The sequence below is a fragment of the Cinclus cinclus genome, chromosome 5 (genome assembly GCF_963662255.1).
Source record: "Cinclus cinclus chromosome 5, bCinCin1.1, whole genome shotgun sequence".
In the NCBI taxonomy this organism is placed as follows: Eukaryota; Metazoa; Chordata; class Aves; order Passeriformes; family Cinclidae; genus Cinclus; species Cinclus cinclus.
The window spans coordinates 61,669,375-61,691,610 of NC_085050.1; the positions used below are offsets into that span (position 1 = coordinate 61,669,375).

Consider the following 22,236-nt stretch of genomic DNA (forward strand, 5'->3'; position numbering starts at 1 on the left):
GCCAGAATTTTGCTGTAGATGATACTTGGGTTAACACTTCTGGATGGTTTCTGATGACTCCAAATCATTTTGTGTTTGGAGATTTTTGTTACCTTGTTGATTCACCTTGGAAAAAGAATTTAGCATAATTTATACATCAAGGCAGTAAAGTTAGGAAACAAATTTTGTGGGGTTTTTTTGTTTGTTTGGTTGGGTTTTTTTTGTTTTGTTTTGTTTTAGTCCAGCAGTAGCATACTACTGGATCTTGCTCTTCAATAGTCACTGTTAGGAATTTGACTGATTTTGAACATGACCTGCATTATCACCAGAACAGTGTTTGTGGCTGGATTGAAAGAGGAACCCTTCTCAAAAGAGCTCATTGTGCTTCAGGAAGAACCACTGTCCAATCAACTGACCTTAGCTAAACTTAAACCTTTCATTCCTCATCTCTTTGGAGCAATGTCAATGATTTTAAAATATTTTTAATTTTCATGCTGGAGTCATTTTTTTGTTTTAAAAATACTGAAATAAGCATCTATCAAAATTACTTCCATTTTAGGTGCTTTAGGAGCACCTATAAGAACTTGAAGGAATTCAGCAGATAAAACTTTTTGGGTCTTTTATATGCCTTGTAGCTGAATCTTGTATGTATCTTTTGCTTTGAGTTTGCAAAAAAAAAAAAGTCAAAAAAGTAATTTGACATCAGAAAATTTTGGATTAAGAACTTCTAACTGCATTTATTACTTTTAGAATATGCCTGTACAAAAACCTAGCAAGAGAGTTGTTCAAAGGTCACATAACTTTAGGTTCATCTTGTTCTTCTTTACACTTGAGATAAAAACAGGAGAATTGCAGCAGAGAAAACAGCTTGTTTTTAAGTTTTCTTTGCATTTGTGGCTGTTTTTATATCTGTGGAGCCCACTGGGGATACAGTGCATCCTGCTGACACTCCTCTTCAGCTTGCATTATTGACTTGTATATTTTTTTACAGGCTTGAATGGAAACAAGTTCTCAGGGTCATCCACCATTCTTGAGAAGTATAAAGTGGGGAAGGTGATTGGTGATGGCAATTTCGCTGTTGTAAAGGAGTGTGTGGAACGGTGAGCAAGGAAACTTTTCACTCCTGCTCTTTGTTGTACTGGATAAAGCCCTGTGCATTAACATCATTTCCCAGACAAATGTAATAAGGTGAAAGTGAAGAGCAGTTGCACAAGTATGCACACACTTCACGAGAAACAGGCATAGCAAAACATGCAGAGCTTCCTGTGTCTTCTTCTAGCAAAAGGGTACGAGAGCAGCAGAGAACCCAGGCTTTTTATCCCACAAACTAAAGAGAGGCATCACCTTCCCATGGTGCCTCCTCAGGAAACCCCAGAGCTCTTCAAGAAGTCTCACACCACAGATGGTTGTGGATGACAGGAAATTCTATGTGGCATCTAAACAGAGTTTTGAGAGACCCCCCCCTTCTGCCTCAGCAATTCAGCTGCAGTGGTGTCCCCTCTGCCTGCTGCTGACGTGATTTTTCACAGCTTTTTCTGTGGCTAGGGTACTCTTACAGACATGCAGTTGTTGGCTATCAGCCTGTGCTGGTGGCTCACTTGGGCTTACTGCTTGTGTTTTGTGGTGCAGAAGAGCCAGACACTTCAAATGAACCCTCCAGTATGCCTGAAATATCCTTGTGCCTGATTCCCTGTGAGGTAGGCAGGATACCTTTGCAGACCTGTGCAGTGCTGCTGCTCTTCCTCTGCAAGCTTTGTGTCACACTTTGCTGCCAGTGCAAACATAACAGATGATCTGACTGTCACTTTCTCAATTATTTTTTTTTTAGAACCACCTTCTGCTGTCCTCATCAACCTGAGAGTTATGTCAGTTTCTTAAATATTATGGGGAAACTCCAACTTGTACATAAATACTGGGAAAACTCAGCAAATTACTGTGAAAAACATAACTGTTAGAGAAACATTCTATTATTTGATCCTCATCTGCTGGTTTTAGTTAAATTTAAAGAAAAAGAATTCTGAATGGAAACATCTATTCCAGATCTGTGGTTAGACTAACAGGTCTGTAGCTCCCTGGGTCTTCCATCATGCCCTTGGAAATTCAGTGTCAGCAAATGGAAGGTCACTGTCCCACCCTTGTGCTCCTCTCCTCTCCTCTCCTCTCCTCTCCTCTCCTCTCCTCTCCTCTCCTCTCCTCTCCTCTCCTCTCCTCTCCTCTCCTCTCCTCTCCTCTCCTCTCCTCTCCTCTCCTCTCCTCTCCTCTCCTCTCCTCTCCTCGATAATTTAATTAAATTAATTAATAAAATTAATTTAATAAAATTAATAAATTAATTTAATCCCAACCAGGTGATTCCAGATACCCCCCTACACCACCTCCTTTGTTTTCCACTGCCTTTATCCTCACCCAGAGGCTTTCATGAAAGATAGCCTATTACAAGCACAAGATAATGTATTTACTATCAGAAATATAAGCTCTGCATTTTGGAAATCACTGAATTCCCACTGGAAATGAGACAAGGGCTGCTAAGTCACTGAACGTCATCTGTGCTTTTGGAATGAGGAAACTGGACAAGAAGAACAACCCTCCAATTATAAAAAAAATAAAATTATAAAAATTTTAAAATTTTAACAATTACATTTCAATATATGTATGTGATCAAATTTTTAGTGCTACATTATTAGATTGATTTCATGTGAAGTATACAAAAACAGTTGCCAATAACAATGACGAAAGAGGAAATGCCAACCATAAATGCTTCTGTTTCAATCCCTATTAATTAATTTCTAATAGTGTTGTGCTGAGGAGCCTTAGCTGGGCAGCCAGGATCCTATTGCACAGCTACCAGCTGGGATGTTCTACAAAAAGGACAAGAGGAGAATAAGGTGGTCTCTCTTGTGCCTGTGTGTCTGTATATAAAGACATGAGCCAACAGATGGGCACTGACAGCTCGAGAAGAATCCCAGAAACCTGTCAGACAATGTGCAGTGATATTAGCACACAAATTGTCTGGGCTATATCCACCCTTTTTCCTTGGGCGCTGCAGTAGAGGACATTTGCAAGGGGGATTTGGAGTTGCTGGGTGGATTTGCTGTGTGAATGTTAACTCCTCTTGCTCACAGCTCCAGTGCTGAAGGTTTGCTGAGTGGGTGTTGCTGAGCAGCTGTTTGCAGGCTTTGTGATGGTGTCAAGTACAAACTGTGATTTTGATTTCCACCCTGTACTCCTAGCAGGGCTTACATGGGGTCTGTAACAGGAGAGGGTGGCATTTCACAGATACCATTTCGATAAGGGCTTCTATCTGAAGACCAGATCAGGGTGTAACTATGACAACCCCGCAGATGCAGCTGCACTTCCAGGGCAGGGAGTCTCGCCTGCAGGTTTTCAATAATGCATAAATGGAATGTTAGGTGTTAATTCAGTTCCTTTTTCTGTAAGGTGCCGGTTTTGACCAGTTTATGTCTAATGCCAAAAGCACAGTGAAAATCACCCTAGAAGTTTGAAAACACGCCTGACCTTTGCTTTTCTATCTACCTCCTGTTTCATTGCAGTGCTCTGCTGCACACTGCAGTCTGTAGGCACTGACACAGTACAAAATAGCAACACCTTGGTCTTCGGCAATTTCATATGACAATTTCATATGATTTTTAATTCATCAGTAATATATCATAATTTCTTCTTTGTTAAAAAAAATAAAAAGATTGAATTGTGTTGCTTTTTTTCTTGCTCATTTTCCCCCTTTCTGGAGAAATGGAGATTTTTATTGCTTAAAGGGATGAAAGACAAACAAGAGCTCCTTTCTGTGAGAGTATTTGCTGCAAACAGTAATTCTTTTTTACTTCATATATGACCCACTCTGTTAAATGTCATGCAAATTTAGATGACTGCTGTAGAATTGCACAAAATATTCTATTAAAAAAAAAAGTAATACAAAAGCTCAAAATCAGTGCCTAATAAATTCTCCAGGATTTTAGACTATCTGCAATGGACTATGGGATCTCAGCTCTGTTGAACCCTATTGAATTTTTTTTACTAGGGAATCAGTCTTCACACATGTACATGTGTGATTTTATCTTCAAAGCCCGCCAGCTGAACAAAGTTCAGTGGAAAGCTGAGGGCAAATTTTGCATGTTGCCTTAAAGGAGTGCCAGAGTTGTGCCAGGTCACAAAAAAGAAATTGCAGATGGGTCCTGGGATTAATGCACCGAGGGAGCTGGATTGTGGTAGTCAGGGAAACAGCAGGCACAAATGCTGCTGAGGAAACAAAAACCAGGTCTGCTCCATGAATTTTCTGCTAGCAACCTCCATGGGCCACAGCACGATGTTATGATGGTGTATTTACAGAAAATGCCACCGTTTTTCTAATAATGGCTCTCGTGTTTTTCTTGCTTAGATCCACAGGAAAGGAGTTTGCCCTGAAGATCATAGACAAGGCCAAGTGCTGTGGGAAGGTAGTGTACAAGCATTTGCATGTGTACAGAAGCAGCACTAGCAGCTGCTCATTAGTCATAAATGGTGGGTGTGTTTGGGTTTTCTGACTGTTTTCAGAATATCTCTTTAACAAGATGATAATGTATCCAAGGAGCAAATAATAAAAGCAGTGAGTGTTAGTCTACTAAATAATAGGAAAAAAAAAACCAAATTGTTGCCTATTCTATTGGGCTGACAAAAAAACAAAAAAAACCCCAAAAAAAACAGCTAATATGCACCTAAAATTTATTGGACGATTTTGATGTGTAATACATGAGAGAGGAAATTTGCAGCTATATGTTTATTCATGTAATTCCCATCCCACTCTGCCTCTTATTTTTCTCTCTGTGTGGCTCAACATGCTCCTTTTATAAGCAGACCATGGATTTGAAAAGAAATTTTCACAGCCATTTCTTTCTGTTTATGTAGTGTCATTCTGCTGTATTAACTAAGATCTCTTCTGTTCTGAAAACTTTCTTTTAATTCAAAATTTAAACAGAAAAATCCAAAATTGTCTCTTCAGGAGAACAGTATCTCATATAATCCAAGCAAATATCTGAGAGTATCAGACCTCTTCTTTCCCTTCACAGTTCTTGAGTATAGATATTTGAAAAAAGGAAGAAAAACTGCCTCCCTTCTTAGTGTGGTAAGGAACTGTGTGATGCTGTGATGACTTCTTATTAGGAGAGGTCCTCAAACAGACATTTTTATCTGTGCAGATTTTAAACCATGTATTAGGTGCCAGGAGATGAGGGTTTCATTTTATCTCATATTCTCCAGGTTTATTTAGAACATTTAGAAAGAAATCATAAAAATGTGCAGCCACAAGAAAAAATGCTAGGATTGCCTTTCTGAGATTAAAATTTTGCAATTTCTGTAGCTGCAGAAAGGGTGACCCAGTGCGTTCCACTGCAAACAAAATTTTTTGATGATGTGTACAGCTTGCAACTTTAGATGGTTTTTATTACTTGTCTGAGTCAGCTGCTTAGCTATCATAAATTGGAATGGTCTGGAGACAGATAATCTATTTTACACAGTAGAGTTTAGAGGAATTTTCTATTTATCATTCTCCTTGCTTTAAAACATTAAAAAAAAAATCAACCCCATGGATGCATAGTTGCCCATTTTGAAAAGACCTGTACCTGTGTAGCTAGAGACTGTTGGAAGATGTTTATCCCTCTTAGGGCAGAGGCAGAATCATCCTGGAAGAATTCCAACAAGGAAATAATTAAATTTTTCTACAGCTTGTTCCTTCCTCACTCAGTTCCACAGCCCTGCCTTACAAACACCCATCCAGCCCAAGTTTGGATGATTAAAGTGTTTCTCACTACTCCTTGATCTTGGATATTAAAAAATTTGAGTCCAATTGCTTTCCACAAGTGGCTTAAATGCTCATTACACAATAATGTCTCTGTAAATTGTAGAATCTGTAAATCTGTAAGATGCAGACTGAAACATATATTACACTATCCAGGAGAACACCATAATGAGTTTTGGAATTACTATTTTTTTTACATGGCAAAACATAGCAAGAAAGTGGGATGGCTGGAAATAACTAGCTACATATTAGTCAGCATTTTTTGAGGACATATTTTTAAACAGTAGCTCAACAACATTCTGGAGCCTTTAAAAAAGTGCTGTTTATTTTAAGTATTAATTATGGCAGAGTAGTTTAGTCAAGAAAGCACAGATAAAGCAATTGTGCCTTAGTTGTAATTAATGGGTGTAATAAATATAATATGTTCCCTGTTCTTTCAGTTGAGAAATCTGTAATAATATTCTAGTTTTTGCTTGGACTCTTAATGTTAGTTTTGAATTTCCAGGCTTCCATCCCTAAGGCTTAGTATGCTGTGGCTGTTCACGTCTGCCTGGTGATGAGATTCAGTATTGTGTTTAACAGAATTGCTTCCTGTTTGTCTGTTTTGTTTTCTCTCCAGAGCACTTTGCTTGGAGCAGGCATATGTTTGTTCAGAGTGACAATTGCTGCTCTTTCAAAGTGAATTTCAAAGGTGTGATGTTTAACCCGTGTGTGCTGCACCGTTCTCTCACCAAGCGAGATGCACATGTGGCATGTGGTTTCTGAGCTGTATAGCCACAGAAAGCTTTGGCAAAAACACAGTGCATCCATAAATAAGCCTGGGAAAAGCAGGTGAAGTGGTGTAAAGTCTGCAGTCACTGCCTCTGCACAGTGGATCACATCTCTTCCTAGTGCTCTGCTCACAAATGCATGAAGTGCATGCTCCTTATCAGTGCATTCAACATGGATAAGTTCCCAGTCCAGTGACATGATTTGTTCCCTGCCAGGGTGGAAGGATACTTGTGTCTGATGCAAGCACTGTTTCTTATTTTGCAGAGAAACTAAATACAATATCCGTATTCCAACACTTATAAAGGAAAACTAAAATAATTCTTCACGTGGAAGGGACGTAATTTTTTTTTTTTTTTACTCTCCAGTGTTAAAATGTAGAAAACAAGGCATTTGAAACTAATTTGTTCTCAAAAGCCATTACTTCCTCAGAAGAACAGAGAAAGGGAAATTGAACTCAGTCTGTGTGCTGTTAAGCTGTTGGAGTCGTAACAGTTTAACTGTTATTACACATTTTGTGGATTGTAAATCTGAACAGACATATAAAATGAACCAAAATCCATAAGCAAAGCACTCAAAATATTTTCTTCTTTAATATATTCCACAACTTTTTTAAAAAAATAAAGTCCTTGGATATAAATCCTAGATAATCTGTCCTTGAGTAACCTACACTAAATGAGAGGTGAAGGCTGGAGAGGATCAAGAATGTGTTGACTGTTGATGAGGGGTGACAGGTTCCAGTGATCCAGCTTGGGGCCAGAAAGGTTCTGAACTTAATTTCACCTCATAATACCCACATAATAATATAACCTGCACTTCCTGAATTGCTGTCATGTTCTGGGGTCTTCTTCAGACATGCCCCATTCATTACGTGTGAGAAATATATTTTAAATTAAATGTGGCCAGGGTTGAAATACAAGTTAAGATCCAGCAACTGAAAATAACCTTCTGCTATATAAATTAATCAGCAAAAAGGGTGCTCACTGATCAAGTGATCAGCTGATCAAAGGAAAAGTGAATTGGCAGATTCATGTTTCAGATGGACTTCCACCCTGTTCTCAACAGGAACACCTGATTGAAAATGAAGTGTCAATTCTGCGCCGAGTGAAGCACCCGAACATCATCATGCTCATAGAGGAGATGGACACCCCCACAGAGCTCTACCTGGTGATGGAGCTGGTCAAGGTAAGGCTCAGGGGACTTTATTTGTCTTCTTTGAATTCTCTGTGTTGGTGTGAAATCTGGGCAGGATCTAGGAACACTGAGATCTTGGGAAACATAATCAAATAAGGTTTCAGTGGCAACCTGCATTTTGAAATCATAAAAAAATATACTTGTCAAGCAATTATATTAATGGGATTTCTCTCTCTTCAGTTGTAATTTGACTATTAACATAGAATTGAGATAATTTGGCAATGTGCACAGTCTAGAGGGAAGTGGATAGTGGGTTTTATATCATGTCTACATATATAACAATATGCAGTGGTGATAGTGATATGCATTTGCTAACAGAACACCTGCATTTATTCCACTGTTCTCATTGTTTAATAATTTGATTGAAGGAAATGAAGTCTCTGTAATGAATTTATCTTAATAGATAAGACAAATAGATTGAACTCAAGTGACTTTCATCCTGGAAAACCAAAACTCAGAAGATCTCACCCATTTTGCTGATATCAAACAGTCCACCAGAGAACAGATGCTGCTTTTGCACATGTACAGAGAAAACACAAATATTCATTTTGCTGTCACCTTGTTACAATACATGAGTAACATCAGGTTCCAGTCGTGCCTTCTCTTGTCTGAGTTCTGTAATGCACAGCAACACTGCACATCAGCTTGACTGGCATGTCAGATGCAAATAACATACAGCAAAAGCAGCTCTGCTCATTTTTGGAGCAGCAATTTTTTATTTCTGACTGAAGCACTGTTACATTCAGGAGTCCCCTCTAGAATGGTTGCCAGGCTGGGAAACCCCCAAAGGAAGTGTGTAGTTGTTGAATACATAATTTCTGTAGCCCACTCATCTTTCTTCCTTTCTAGAAGTTATTTTTATACCCTATAGGCTTCTTGGGGTTTCAAGACAGTATTTTTTTTTTATGTTTTAATTCACCACCATCTTGGTCTGTATTTCCTGGATTGCTGCTTCTCTTTGGTGTGCATTGAAATGCTTGGAATGCCACCCACAACTCAGACAGATCACTCCTACAGATGTATCCAGGGAAACCATCATGGAGACACCCACATGAAATTTGTTGCAATGACTGAAAACACCACATCAGTAACTCACTCACACATTATTGTGTATTCCCAGAGGAACAGGGCATCCATAAACAGACCTTGACACATTCAGAAATCACCTGGAGATTCTGCACTTTGATGTATCTCAATCAGTGGATTCATTTATGTTGGAATATGTTTCTCTTTTTTGTCCTCTTCAGCTATATTTATTTGGTATTTCTTGCAATATCTGCAGAAATTTGAATTTGCGGTATATTTGTTAGTTAGGGTTTTTTAATTTATTTTTTATTATTGGGCTAATTTATTTTAGGCTTTACTCAAAATCAGAGCCATTTTTCAATATGAAGGTTTTATACTGAAGGTATTATACTGATAAAATGAAGAAAAGGGATGCTGTGTGCCTGTACCTGTAGGTAATACAAATGACTGATCAAAGGTAGGAAGATCAATAGAAAAATAATCTGTGATTTGCCCAAGCTCAGACACCAGAAGCCTGGAGTACATTTAAGAATTTTATGTAGATGACTGAAATTCCAGTCTTGCTGACAAGATCATCTTTCTGTAACTTTTTTTCTGTTTAACAGGAATTTTAGCATGTCTTTTTGAAGGAAGATTTCACATATTTCTTTAGGGTTTGTTTTTTTTTAACTAAATACCATCTTAATTATTTTTAAGTGATCTTTTTCCTTTCCATTACATAGGGAGGAGACCTATTTGATGCCATCACTTCATCTACAAAATACACAGAGAGAGATGGGAGTGCCATGGTCTACAATTTAGCCAGTGCTCTCAAATACCTGCATGGTCTCAACATCGTGCACAGAGACATCAAACCAGAAAATCTTCTGGTACGTCCCATTTATTTTCCAGTATTTTCTCTTACTTTGTTCTCATTAATGCAAATGCTTATGTATAAATGTCAAGAGCACAGCAGAGAACAGCAGGCATATTAATTTGGAATAAGTGTGTATGAAGTAAATCTTTTGCCATGAGATACAATCACTGTAATGCAGGAGAGCTGTGCTCAAACCTGTCCTTAGACCTATCTTTATTTACATTTTGATTGGCTGCCTTTTGGATAAGCAGGAGTATTGTCTCACAAAACAATGAGTTTGAAAGCTGTGTCAATGAATTATTTATCAGTTTGCAAGTGGGAGAAAGGTGGGCTGGGAGCCATTTCCTCCATTTCGTTGAACAATCCTATGGTTACCATCTGAAGCCAGTGTTTTTTTCCTGTCACTGTCGTAGCAGGATCATCTTTCTGATGGTTTACCAGTATTCTGGCTGGGAATTAGCCCTTCACATAGGTTTATTCTTTTCCTAGGCAACTGGCTACTTTTGTTTTCAGCAGAGACATAAAACAACTGTGTTGACAAGAATTACCATGAAGTCCGCTTTGGGGACTACTTATGCTCCAGTCCACAGAGGGCATCATTCCCATTCTGTCCACAGAATGGGATCAGCATGTGCTGTCCTGCTTATATGCACAGCTTACACTTGTGCATTACATATTGGATATTAAGTGTCACCCACTGCACGAACAGGGCCATGATGTCCCCTGCTTGAGGCATTTCTTAAAGTCTTTTGTGGTGTTTGTCAGTCCTCTTTAATGAGTTTGCACTGAGAGTAGGAGTCATGGCTTATCCCAGTCTGGATTTCAAACTATTACAAGGACAGGGCTACAAGCTGGAAATATTTCCTAATTAATAGTCAATTCCTTCCCCAGTAATTCCACTGACAGTGTTCAGCAATTTAAATAAACCCTTAAATAAATTAGATTGTTTAGCAAAAAGAAGCGGGGAGGGGGGGAGAAGGCTTCTCCTGGAAAATGTAGTCACAGCAACATGGCACTTGAGAGACAAAAATTAAGGTGAAAATCTCACATACTATTAGTGCAGACAATCCAAAGAAATTTTAAGCTCTCATTAGTGATTGAATCAGTTATAGATAAGCACAAATGCCCTTTCTGCCTAGAAAGCCTGAAGAGATTACTCAACAGATGCAAATCTCACAGTGATTGACAGCAGCAGAATGTTGAGATAACATCCTGGTATTGAATGTAAATGCAAATTATTCCCATCAAGTGCTACCTGCAGTTGCACATAGCTTTTTTTGCACAGGGTCATCCAGCCTGTCTGGATGGGAATTGCATTCCCTTTGCTAGTCATGCATTTAAAAAATGCAAACCCTAAGAGTAATAGCTGATATGAAGGTGTTATATAAAGGAGAACAAGTGTTTCCATTACCGCTACGAATGACACTGGGGAATGAAGAAAGGTATTGCAGTGCTCAGTTGTTTGAGGAAGGCAAATAAATTCAGCCATTCTGGAGATTATGGGGTCCTCCATTCTAGAAACTAGATGCCTTTGAAATCATGTTAATACGAACATTTTACTTCGAGAGCGAAACAGAAATGAATTTATTAGGGGGATGTTTCCTTTGTGTTGGTCTGGTTTGATTTATTCCTGCCATCACTGTTGTATAGCACTTTTCTTTCTATTGAAATTCAGCTTCTCTCATCAATAAAATGACTCAGTGCTAGATTGTTTATGGGCCTTTGGGTAAGGTGCACTTGGATCTGCACAGAAACCTAAACTGAACTCACCCAGACCAGGCACAGGGAGATTTGTTGATGAAATTGCCCGATATGCTGACTAGATTTATGCTTAGTTAATAAGATGTTAAATCTGATTGTAGCTGCCAGTCCCATTTGAAACTCAAGGTCCCAGTCAAATGAAAGTAGAGTATTATATTTTACTGAATATATTTAAAACTTCTCAACATTCAAGGACTGGGGGTTCCTTTCCACCCGTAGTTGCTCGAGGCTGTGTTATGGTCTGACCTACATGGCTGGCAGACAGCTCCATTGAACACTTGCTCCAGCTGCAATCAATGGGATATCATTTTCTTTCCTCTCTTTCCTTACAGGGCTGTGGAAATTACCTCTTTTTCCCATCTCCTTGGTGTTGTGGTGACGATTTCCCAAAGAAATTAGAGGATATAAAAATGCAGATGTTCTCATTCTGTGTTAATTTCTCTGGTTCTAGGTGTGTGAATATTCAGATGGAACCAAGTCTTTGAAGCTTGGAGACTTTGGACTGGCGACAGTGGTCGAGGGCCCTTTGTACACTGTCTGTGGGACACCCACCTACGTGGCTCCAGAAATCATTGCAGAGACAGGGTGAGCACGACTGGCTACGACACAGGCCTGGCAAACACTCATTTCTGGCAGGTTGTTAGATCTTGTAAGATCTAAATGCTCCAACAAGCTGGCCCTCCAATGTTTGGTAACCAAACCACCCACAGGCATCACTCCCAGTTCTTCCAAGAGCCAAGCAAGTATCCTTGCTCTGCCTGCTCCCAGAATTCACCTTTGCCTCCTCTCCCACCTTCCCAGGACCAGCTCTGGTGCAGTGGATTCCATCTGTTTGTGCACCCTGCCTCACCTCAGCATCCAGAGCCCATTGTACCACCTGTGGCAGCTGGCTGGGGAAGAACAGACAGGCAAAACACAGTGTTTACAGTAGAAATGGAATCATTTTTATTGGAAGAGGCTCCAGAGGTCACCTAGTCTAAGCCTGTTCTCAGGACAGTTCTAATTAGATCATGTTCATTCAAGTGACCCGTTCGGGTGACACATCCCCCAAAAAAATTTCTTTGGTAAAAATTGAACAACCCCATTATTCTGTATTTAACAGGTCATTGCATAAATACAGACAAAAAAAAATCTGTAAAATGGTAAATTTTCACCAATGGCAGATTTTCACTAGTCCTCTCTCCTTTTAGACCTGTGAGAACTCCATTCTGTGCTCTGACTCTTGCCATAGCTGTGAACACTGTGAATTTCCTGATGGAGGGAGGTTTTGTTGTGTTGTTTCACTCCTTGCTCAGTGCATTTGTTGCACTGAGAAACATTTCACAGCTGGAGTGAGCCCCCGGGGTCAGAGGGCACCTCGTCTGTATACTTGAGGTTTTGACAAACTGAATCTACTGAATAGGGGGAAAGGCCTCTTTTTTACCTCCAATGTTTTAATTTCTTTAAAAGAACAGTGCAGCTCTTCTTCCCTGTGTTGCTCACTGGAGAGGCTGGAGAATTGGTGTGTCTTGTTACTTAGCAACACATGATAACCTTAGAGAGAGTTGCTTCACTGTAGGGACTGAGAAGGCACATCCTTGTTTTAATCATTAGTGGCTCTGGATTGGGAAACCTGGATACTGACTTGGATTTGACTATATTGAGAAGACCCTGGAGAGCCTTGAGGCTTATGGCAGAGGGGAAAAATAATTTAAAAAATCCACAGAATCATGGTTTCTTAAAGACTGTAAAGGTGTGAAGAAAACGATACTCATGCACAAAATGCATCACCACATCAGCAGCAAGTAACTTAGCACAGATTCTCATGTAATGCTGTCGAGTATCATTTATTTTTGATTTATTTTTTATTTGGCTTTTTGTTGTCAATTTAGCACAAGTAACACAGCCTTGTTTTCTCAGGTATGGCTTAAAGGTGGACATTTGGGCTGCAGGTGTGATCACGTACATCCTGTTATGTGGATTCCCACCTTTTCGCAGGTGAGTGTCAAAGGGAAAAGCAGCAAAAACAATCAAGTTCTTTCAGAGCAAATCTGACCTTTGTCCCTGAAGGAGGCATCCTTGGAGGAGGAAAAAAAGGTGGATCAGACTGATGCGTTTCCCTACATTTTTAAGTGGTTTTCATTTTATTCCTCATTTTAGGTTTTGGGATCAGTTTGATTCATGTGTTTCCCTACAGGGGCAGGTGTTTTAGTGCTGTGTGGAGGGTGGGAGGGCAGAGCCGCTTTTCCTTTTGTCTCCATGCAGATCCCAGCTCCGCCATCCACGGGCACGCGCTGCCCTCTGCCGCTGGACGCTGGAGTGGTAAAGAAACCGGGAGAGGGGAAAAATGTGTTTATCCTGCCTCTTTAATCTTGTTCGTCCTTTGCAAACACCATTTTTGTTTTTCAGAGCCACAATGTTTCTGAGTTCTACTGAAAATCATTTTTGTTTTTGCTTTTCCCCAGAGAATGAGAAGGAATTGGCATATTTTAATAGGGAATTCTGTTCTTAACATATATATTACTAATGCTGGGCCTGTTTGTTCATTTTTACAGCAAAATGCTTAACCAAATGGTTAGGTTTCAACTAAATCACCACACTGAATGAAAATATTTTGCAAACAATACAATCACTGTTGATGGAAAAACGTTAATTCCAAGTATTCGAGTTTTTTGTGTTATTTGTTCATGTTTACAGATGAAAATGTGGTTTGAAAGATACACTGTACAAGCGAATGTATTCTTGGATTAGAGTTTGGAGGGAGGGCACAGAGAATGTCCATATCATGCTAGTAGAACCAGGCCATAAGTGACATTAAGAAATGTGTGTTAATAATGCAATTCCAATTCCAGTGGAAGAGTTACCTCAATGTATTGGCTCAGAAGAGCTATCACTATAAACTGGCAAATTATGCATGTCTTGAAATTACTAATCAAATTTCCATTCCATCCCCAAACCAAGTTAAAATCCCCGTGACAAATTGGCTTTTTACCTCATAATGATTTTTTGTTACTGCTGTTTTACAGCGAAAACAACCTTCAGGAAGACCTCTTCGATCAGATACTTGTGGGGAAGCTGGAATTTCCCTCTCCCTACTGGGACAACATCACTGATTCAGCAAAGGTACTGATGTTTTCTCCCACCTGAAACAGCATTTCTGACAAGCCCCTGTGCAGCCTGTGCTCAGCTGGGAAGGCAGCCTGGAGGATCCAGAGCAGCCTCTTCACCAGTGTCCCAGCTGCTGTGCCTTTTTAGTTGGTTTAACTGAACAGTGCCTGATGAAAGCTCAGGTGTTTCAGGCTGTCATGGTTCTGCCTGAGCAAGGGTAGCAAAATGCCAGCTGCATTCAGGGAACATCACATGATACCTAGTTCACTTCACGATGCACTTTACAGCAGGTTCAGTGCATCAGCTGTAAAATAAATGTGTCTCTGCATTTTTCCCTCCAGTCACTCTTTAAAAAAAGAAAAATTATTGTTCTGTGGACTGGATGCAGCTGGCATTTCTTCCTATTTTACTCGAGGCATTTATTAGAGCTTTTCAAGAGGTGCAGCCATTGCTAATTGCCATTGCCAGCAGTTCTTGTGTGATCACTGCAGTTTTGTTGAAATTTACTGTGTCTGTAGGACAAAGGTTCCAAGTTGTAAGCCCCACTTCTCAGGTTAATTCATTAAAGTGCTCTGAATAATATCTGAGGACTCACGAGAAAACAAAGATAGGCTTTTTATCCGGCCAATAAGAAGTTGAATTTTTTCTGCTTTTTTCTGCATTTTCCAATGGGTGTTTATCCATTTACCAACACTTCCGAAGTTCCAGTCACCTCACACATTTCCAGACATGCATTCTGAACAAACAAGGCCTCAGTCTTGGTATTCAAGGTGATGTCTCACTTCAGACTTCCATAGACTAAATAATTTGGCTGGTTGGGAAAGCTCTCAGTTAGGTGTTGCTGTTATTATCTGCTTGAAGAAACCTTTCCCCAAAACTGAAGCAACAGACAGTCCCCTTGAAATTTGATAGAAGTATGAAGACTGATAATTTGGAGGCTATAAATGATTTTTTGATTGGGGGGCTTGGCTCAGTGTCTTCTATTCATCTGCAGCAGCACAGAAGAGAACAGTTTTCAAATAATTCCATCAGTTTTTTGAATTTCATATGCAGATTCTTGTCTCTGATTCAAGTTGTTTATGCAATGTTACTGAGTGCATGTGCACTGCCCAGAGAGGATCTCATCTCTCCCACGTCTGTTTTTGTTCTGGTCATGTGCATGAATATATAGAGAACGGAGTGGAACATTAGAGCTGATTTTTTTAACATTCCTTTTTCATTTGTTTTCAATAGATTCAGTGAAATGTAAGTACAGAAGAAGTTGATATCAAACATGCTGCCTGGCAGACTCTTAATCCTAAAGGGCAATTTTAAGTTCTACTTAAGTCACACTGGTATCACTGGTTCTAGTATCAGCTGGGGTTGTTTTTTTTCCATCCAGGTATCAAGAAGATTGCACTGAGAAGAACTTGGTGCAACTGAGTATTTTCAATTTTAATATCCTTTCCCCCCCCCTTCAGACTCCTCTTTATTTTTTTTCTTTTTCAATGAAGGAGTTAATCAGCCTGATGCTACACGTGAATGCTGAAGCCCGGTACACAGCAGCACAGATCCTAAGCCATCCCTGGGTGTCAGTGAGTAAATCACATTTCTCTTGTCTCCAATTTGACATTAAACCTGTAAATCTAACCATTAACATGTAGTGTTCAGAAGCAGCAGTACAATTAGCAAGTATAACACCTAATTTACCTAGACACTAAGCTGATGCCTGCCAGGTCCTTCATCTTCTCAGGCAGCAGCAAAGGAGAACACCAAAGTGCATTGCTTATTGATTTAAAATCAATTAATTATTAATAAGTACTAGGTTTACATGGACACAGTCAATGCTTATTTTCAGACATGTTCTAAAAGAGGGACTGAATATGATTTGTGGAGTTGCCTGACACATTAGAAGATAACTATTAACAAGTTTATCGATGGATAACAGCTCATCTCAAACATATTTATGGTATTTTATAATACTTCCAGACTTAGGATATGATGGGCCATTTTCAAAGTGGTGATTTGAAAGAAATCCAAGTGACAAAATATGCTTTTCATTTTAACATTATTTCAAGCATGTTATTCTTAACTTGCTTGAATCAAACCTGCAGCTTATAACTGTGGGACAAATCAATGCACTGGAGGTGTCACATGTAATTTTAAGAAATAGAAGTTCATTCACAGAACAGTGAGCGATTGCTCTGTTCCTTTCCTCTGGAATTATATCTCATTTAGCAGAGTGTTAGAGTGCCTGTCTGAATATTTACCATGTGTTAAGAAGCAGAAAGTCCCTGATGATAAAAAAACTTTTTCATCCTAACTTGAATATTGTGTTCCTTCTTATACAGGATGATGCTTCCCAGGAGAATAATATGCAAGCTGAAGTAACAGGTAAACTGAAGCAGCACTTTAATAACACCTTACCCAAGCAAAATAACACATCTGCTGGGGTTTCTGTCATCATGGTAAGAGAAATGAACATTTTTATACATTGATAGTATACTTTGCATATTTTCCTAACAGTGCTCTATGAGCATGTGTGGTGCAAGAATAGCAAACCCAAAACTAGAACAACCTCTGCTTCTGGCCTTTATTGATGTATAATGTGGATTGTCTCAGCATTGCTTGAGAGCAACCAAGTCTATCACAGTGTGCCACCCAAGAGATAAAAATGAGCTTTTAAACAGAAACATGTGAACACTAAGTAAGTGTATGTTAAAATTAAGTTTATTTACAATTTGAAATCTTTCATTATAAACACTCTGGGTTTGTTTTTTTTTTATCATAGTGCCCACCTAGTTATTTAAGTAGGGTCTTCCTTGTGCCTGACCTAGTATTGCTGCATCTTGAGCATAGTATTGTTCAACACTACCTGTGCCAGAAAACCAGGCTCCATTCCAGAAACTTCCTTTCTTACTGGGGCCCATCCTTGTCTGATGCAAGGATGGACACTGCACACAAAGTGTATCTTCAGTAACTTAAAGAGAGTAAAACCATCCATGGTAACATTACAGGGACTTCCACCCTCACCCTCCTATTAGTATTAATTACTCTCAAAGCCCAGCCCACTTATGTTAACAAAGAATTATTTTAATCATCTGAGAGCCAGCAAATTTAAATAAAATGTTTCTGCCTACGTCTCTGTCTTTTCAAATACATTTATGTGAGTTAAATAGGCAAACAATTTAGATGTAGGAAAAGTGATAACATAAAAATAAGTCAGGAAATGGATTTCAGGTTCATGCTCTTGTCTACATTTCATTTGACAGTTTGACTTGACAGTTTGAGAGGGACTTCAGAGCTTCATTCTTTATACTGTTGAGACTATGGATAAGCCTGAAGCTGAAAACTGGTATAAAATGCACTATATGTAATAAGAGCAATTTTAATTCTAACTCTCAGCCCCTCTCCAACTTGCATGCCACTTAAGCCTGTCTCAGATCTCTGACACAGCATAGCTTCTGGCTTCTTACTGGTGTGGGTTTTTTCTGTTAGCTACTGACGCTCCTTCAGCTAGGAAAGTTCACCTCATTTTGCCTTTTCCCTGCTTTATTTCCTTCTAACAGGTATGGAAGGATGTAAATGCATAGTTGTTAATTGCTGAATGCAGCTCCCAGTTGATGCTGAAAGGAAAAGTAAAAGCTTGTTCAAAACACTGTGATCTAAAGAGGGTTAAGCCCCCAATTTGTTATTCTTGCCCTGGTTTACCTTGAGCATTGAAATTTAGTTCTGCTTGTGTTCAGAAGTTCTTCACTTGCTCCAGCACTCATTGCTTACCAACATTCAGCTTCAGACAAGCACACTTTGTAACTCCTGTGTATTGCAGTGCATTGCTCTCTCAGTCCACCTGCACATTCACTGAAGCCCCTTTAGCATCACCCCATTCCAACACTGTCACCTGGCCCATGCAGATAATACCATCCTGTGGCAGATAAGTAAAACTGCACATCCCCAGTTCAGTGTCCTTGCACAGGAGGCTCCTGCTACCCCCAAAAGCATGTTGCTCTTAATTCATTACTGATTTTTTATTGTCAATTAAAAAATGTTCTGTAAATCTAAATTTGTTGCAATTGTGTTAGTTCTGCTTAAAGTAAGTCTAGTTTCTGTCCCTTGCTTCCTTCCCTTTTTCCTCCTTTCCCAATGCCTGCATTGCTTTCCTCTGAGTAGGTCCAAGGCAATGGTACGTACTAACGGCGATGCTTTGTTCTGCTGCACAAAAAGTACATGGTCTCCATTTGTAAGAAAAAAGGAGAAATAACTAAGCCAGTCTGAAGTGGAAAAAGCTGTACAGCCACACCAAACCAGCAAAGGAATACCTCTTAAACACTTAGGAAAAATGCATATCTGAAATAGGCTAAGCAAACACCAATACAACAATTTTTTACTTTCTCAGACATGTCTTGGTTTATTCTCCTGGCAGTCATTTTGTGCACATCTGTTTCTCACTGTATCTAAAAACAGCTAGAAAAAGATGAGAACCCTTTGAAGACAGAAGCAAAGAACTACCACTGAACTAAACATTGTTTCTATTTAAAATAAAAATTTCAGTTGACATTTCCTTTAGAGCCAGACACGAGATAATCAGTCCTAAATAAATGAAAAAAACCCCATACTTGCTTAGCAACAGTAAAATCAATAAAGAAAACCCTAACCTGCATAGAAATGCATTGCTGCTATGAGGACAGCACAGGAGAAAATCACTGTCAGCATGCATTGAAAGCATGTCCTTTCCCTTTTAAATAACTTTACCTGCCACTGAAATAGCAAAAACCCCTACTGGCAACTTTTTTCCAGCAAGAAAAAAGGCAATGCAATGGTGTCTTGATAATGATAATACTCCTTTAGACCATTACTAATCCCAAAAGCCCAGACCCAGTTCAGCTGCTCCTTTCCTTGCATGCTCCCTTTGCAGTGTGGATTGTCAGTAGCAGAGTACTCAGTTGTGGACTATGGAATTTTCTCCTTGTACCTCTATGCAGGGAGGCTAGTGATGTAACTTGAGTGAAAAAGAAAACAACAAAACGATCACAAGAAAAGAGGGTACCTTGTATCTGCTGTCCTTGATGATTTTGATACAATAAACACATCTGGAAAAAGAAAAAAAAAAAGTGGACCATGCTAAATTTGACTTGTGTCAGCAGATTATTCAGTGAATAGTGTATGAGTCAAACCCAACTAGAAACGCACAGAAATTTCTAATTTCTGATACTAATTTCACACTAGTAAAGCAAGTCCAATTAAAAAAATAAATTGCTGAGGAAAAGGCAGAGCACCTAACTTTTACAATTAGAGGGCATGGAAATTGTCTTCAGCAGATGTACCACATACTCCAGATAATCCAACTGTTCACTATGGGATTCTCAGTCTTTATTCCAACCTGTTGCTCCCTTCTCCTGTAAACTCATTTTTAAGACCAGAATTCAGAAATTATGCATTTCAGCCACCATGAGAGGTGATTTTTCTACTCTCACCATTAAGCAGAAAAGCAGGTCCTTTTCCTGAAAGAAGAAAAAATGTTTAGGTTTTCATCTGTCACCTTCCCCAGGGGCTCCCATTCTGTATGTACCATGAGCATCACCTGATTCCTTGTGTCTGCAAAAACACGGGTACGTAAATTTTGCTAATAGTTACTATGTCAAGTTCCTCCTCTATCACAAGCACTCGTGCCATCTTTCTTTCCACATCAGACTTGCAAGACAAAAACTTTAAACCTGCAACGTCGTGGCAAGCATACATCTGGAAGAGAAGTTTTCCTTACATTTCCTAAAGTCAGCATCACAAAAATTAGAACATTCATGATATAAAGGATTTCTGATGTTATTTCTCCTTTTTTAGCCTGGCTGTACTGCATGCAGTTCATGTCTTGTAGATTGTTTTAACCTTTAAGACAGGGCTGTATTTAAGTGCTGTTTCATGTTGTGCCTTGGGTTTGTTTTGTTTGTTTGTAGAACACAGCTCTAGATAAAGAGAGTCAGATTTTCTGCAGCAAGCACTGTCAAGACTCTGGTAGAGCTGGAATGGAGAAAATTTCTGCAATTGCTGCTGCAGCTGCTGATCCTCGTGTGGCTGGATCCAAGCCTCTCCTCCCTGCTGCTCCTGAGCCACTCCGGTCCCCCACGCTGCCTTCTCCTGAGCTTGCTGGGGATCAGCCTGGTGCGTAGGACTGGGGAAAAACAAATCCAACCGAAGGTCCCAACACTCTGGCCACAGTTTTTTGTCATTTCCCATGACTGTTTTCAGTTTGTGTGCACCTCTCGTGGCCAGCCCCAGCCGGGTCTGATCCTCTCTCTCACAGTGGGTGAAAGAACCACCTCTTGGGAACAGCAGTAGGGGAAAGACTCTGGCAACGTTAGGTGGTTTTTAAGTTCTCTGTGTTAATAATTAACTCCATTTCACACAGCCTTGGGCTCTAAATAGACTAACGTACAGTGTAGCTAACCATATTTTTATATGAGCAGTGTGGTGGGGAACAGTTACCTGGCCTCACTCCCACCAGCAGGCCCTGTTCTGTTCTTCTGATGGGAATTCTCAGAAAAGTGGGAGAGGCAGACAAGGGAAGAAAACTTCTATTTGCCTTCTATTCCAATGCCTCTGTTTTTAGTCAAGTTTCTACTGAACTTGAAGAGGCAAATTTTCACAAAGAATTTTTTAGTGGACTAACTGTAAAATATCATGAGAAAAACTTTTGGAGATAGAGAGGGAAGGATGATTGTTTTCCATCAAGTTTGTTATCTGACTTGCAGGCAAGGTAGTGTTTAGATAATATGAATTTAAATAAAGTAATTTGGGATGTAAACATGAGCAGTGGACATTCATTTGTTATAAAGACTGGAGTGTAAGGAAGCCTTTTTGCTTTAGCCCTTTTCTATCCTAACCACAAGTGTCCCATCCTTGCCTTTCTCCAGGGTCAGACTACCTGTTAGGTAAGATAAAATAAAATTACTTTGGGCCTGTGAAGGGAAAGCCTGCTGCATGTTATCCAAGCTATGATGAACTGAGCTCCTAATTCTAGGACAATCTGATGGAGGAGCTGCCATCACTAGCCATCAAGGTTTGCCAGTGCTATCCCCCTTTTCACCTGGTGCAGGCACTGGAAACCAGGATTGGGAAGCAGCTCTCCTTATCTGTAGTCACAAAATAGATGAGGTTTTCTCTTTACCATAATGCTTAGTTCAATAGAGTATGTATTCAGCTTAATCCTTTTCCATTGCTCGTTCTTATGAATTGGTCATAGTCCATTTCTTCTTTAGCTATACTTTCTACTAGAATTGTAAAAGAAAGACCTGCAATAAACTTTCTTCATTAAAAAGAAACAAAACAGAACACAAAAAGTTATTCATTTCTTTGAGAGCTCAGTTATTTTGTCTGTGACACTGTTGTCTTATTCCCCCCAAAGAGACTGAACAATTAGTTGCCTATCAAAACAATTTAATAGAATTAATTTGAGGGATTGTCATAAGCTTCATGTTTTAAAGTTCATTGCTTCCTATGAAAGCCATGATTGAACATGATTGTTTTACCTTTTGAAAAGCATTTAAAGATCAGAAAGTGCCAGCTGATAACTTAAGGCCACAGTGGCTGAAAGATGTGCAACATCTTGGCAAAAAGAAAAAAAATGGTATTAAAGGCAGGAAAACACAGCATGTCTTAAACTGCGATAAAAAGGTTGGTCTACAACCAATCCTTGTTAAATAACTTTGTTGTGGGTTCCTTGGACCCATAATATACTTGAAGAGTATGGGAATAGCCTTTCTGTAAAATAATTTGGTTTTTGGTACAGTGCAAAAAGATGAAGCTA

The 22,236-nt window shown here is 39.4% G+C and overlaps 1 protein-coding gene across 4 annotated transcripts in view; it reads left to right on the forward strand.

Moving 5' to 3' along the window:
* The window catches only part of DCLK2 (doublecortin like kinase 2), a 78,848-nt gene extending 57,075 nt beyond the window's left edge, over nt 1-21,773 (forward strand). For 3 of the 4 annotated variants that reach the window (XM_062493072.1, XM_062493074.1, XM_062493073.1), the window contains 10 exons: nt 971-1,079; nt 4,370-4,427; nt 7,598-7,717; nt 9,475-9,621; nt 11,821-11,954; nt 13,269-13,346; nt 14,375-14,471; nt 15,950-16,030; nt 16,787-16,903; nt 20,387-21,773. In XM_062493072.1, coding sequence (XP_062349056.1) covers nt 971-1,079; nt 4,370-4,427; nt 7,598-7,717; nt 9,475-9,621; nt 11,821-11,954; nt 13,269-13,346; nt 14,375-14,471; nt 15,950-16,030; nt 16,787-16,903; nt 20,387-20,599 — 1,154 coding nt within the window. In that variant the 3' untranslated portion in view covers nt 20,600-21,773. Of the gene's footprint in view, nt 1-970; nt 1,080-4,369; nt 4,428-7,597; nt 7,718-9,474; nt 9,622-11,820; nt 11,955-13,268; nt 13,347-14,374; nt 14,472-15,949; nt 16,031-16,786; nt 16,904-17,707; nt 17,791-20,386 lie in introns of all 4 variants that reach the window. The other variant, XR_009933227.1, reaches the window with a different exon arrangement.
* The last annotated feature ends 463 nt before the right edge of the window (nt 21,774-22,236 follow it).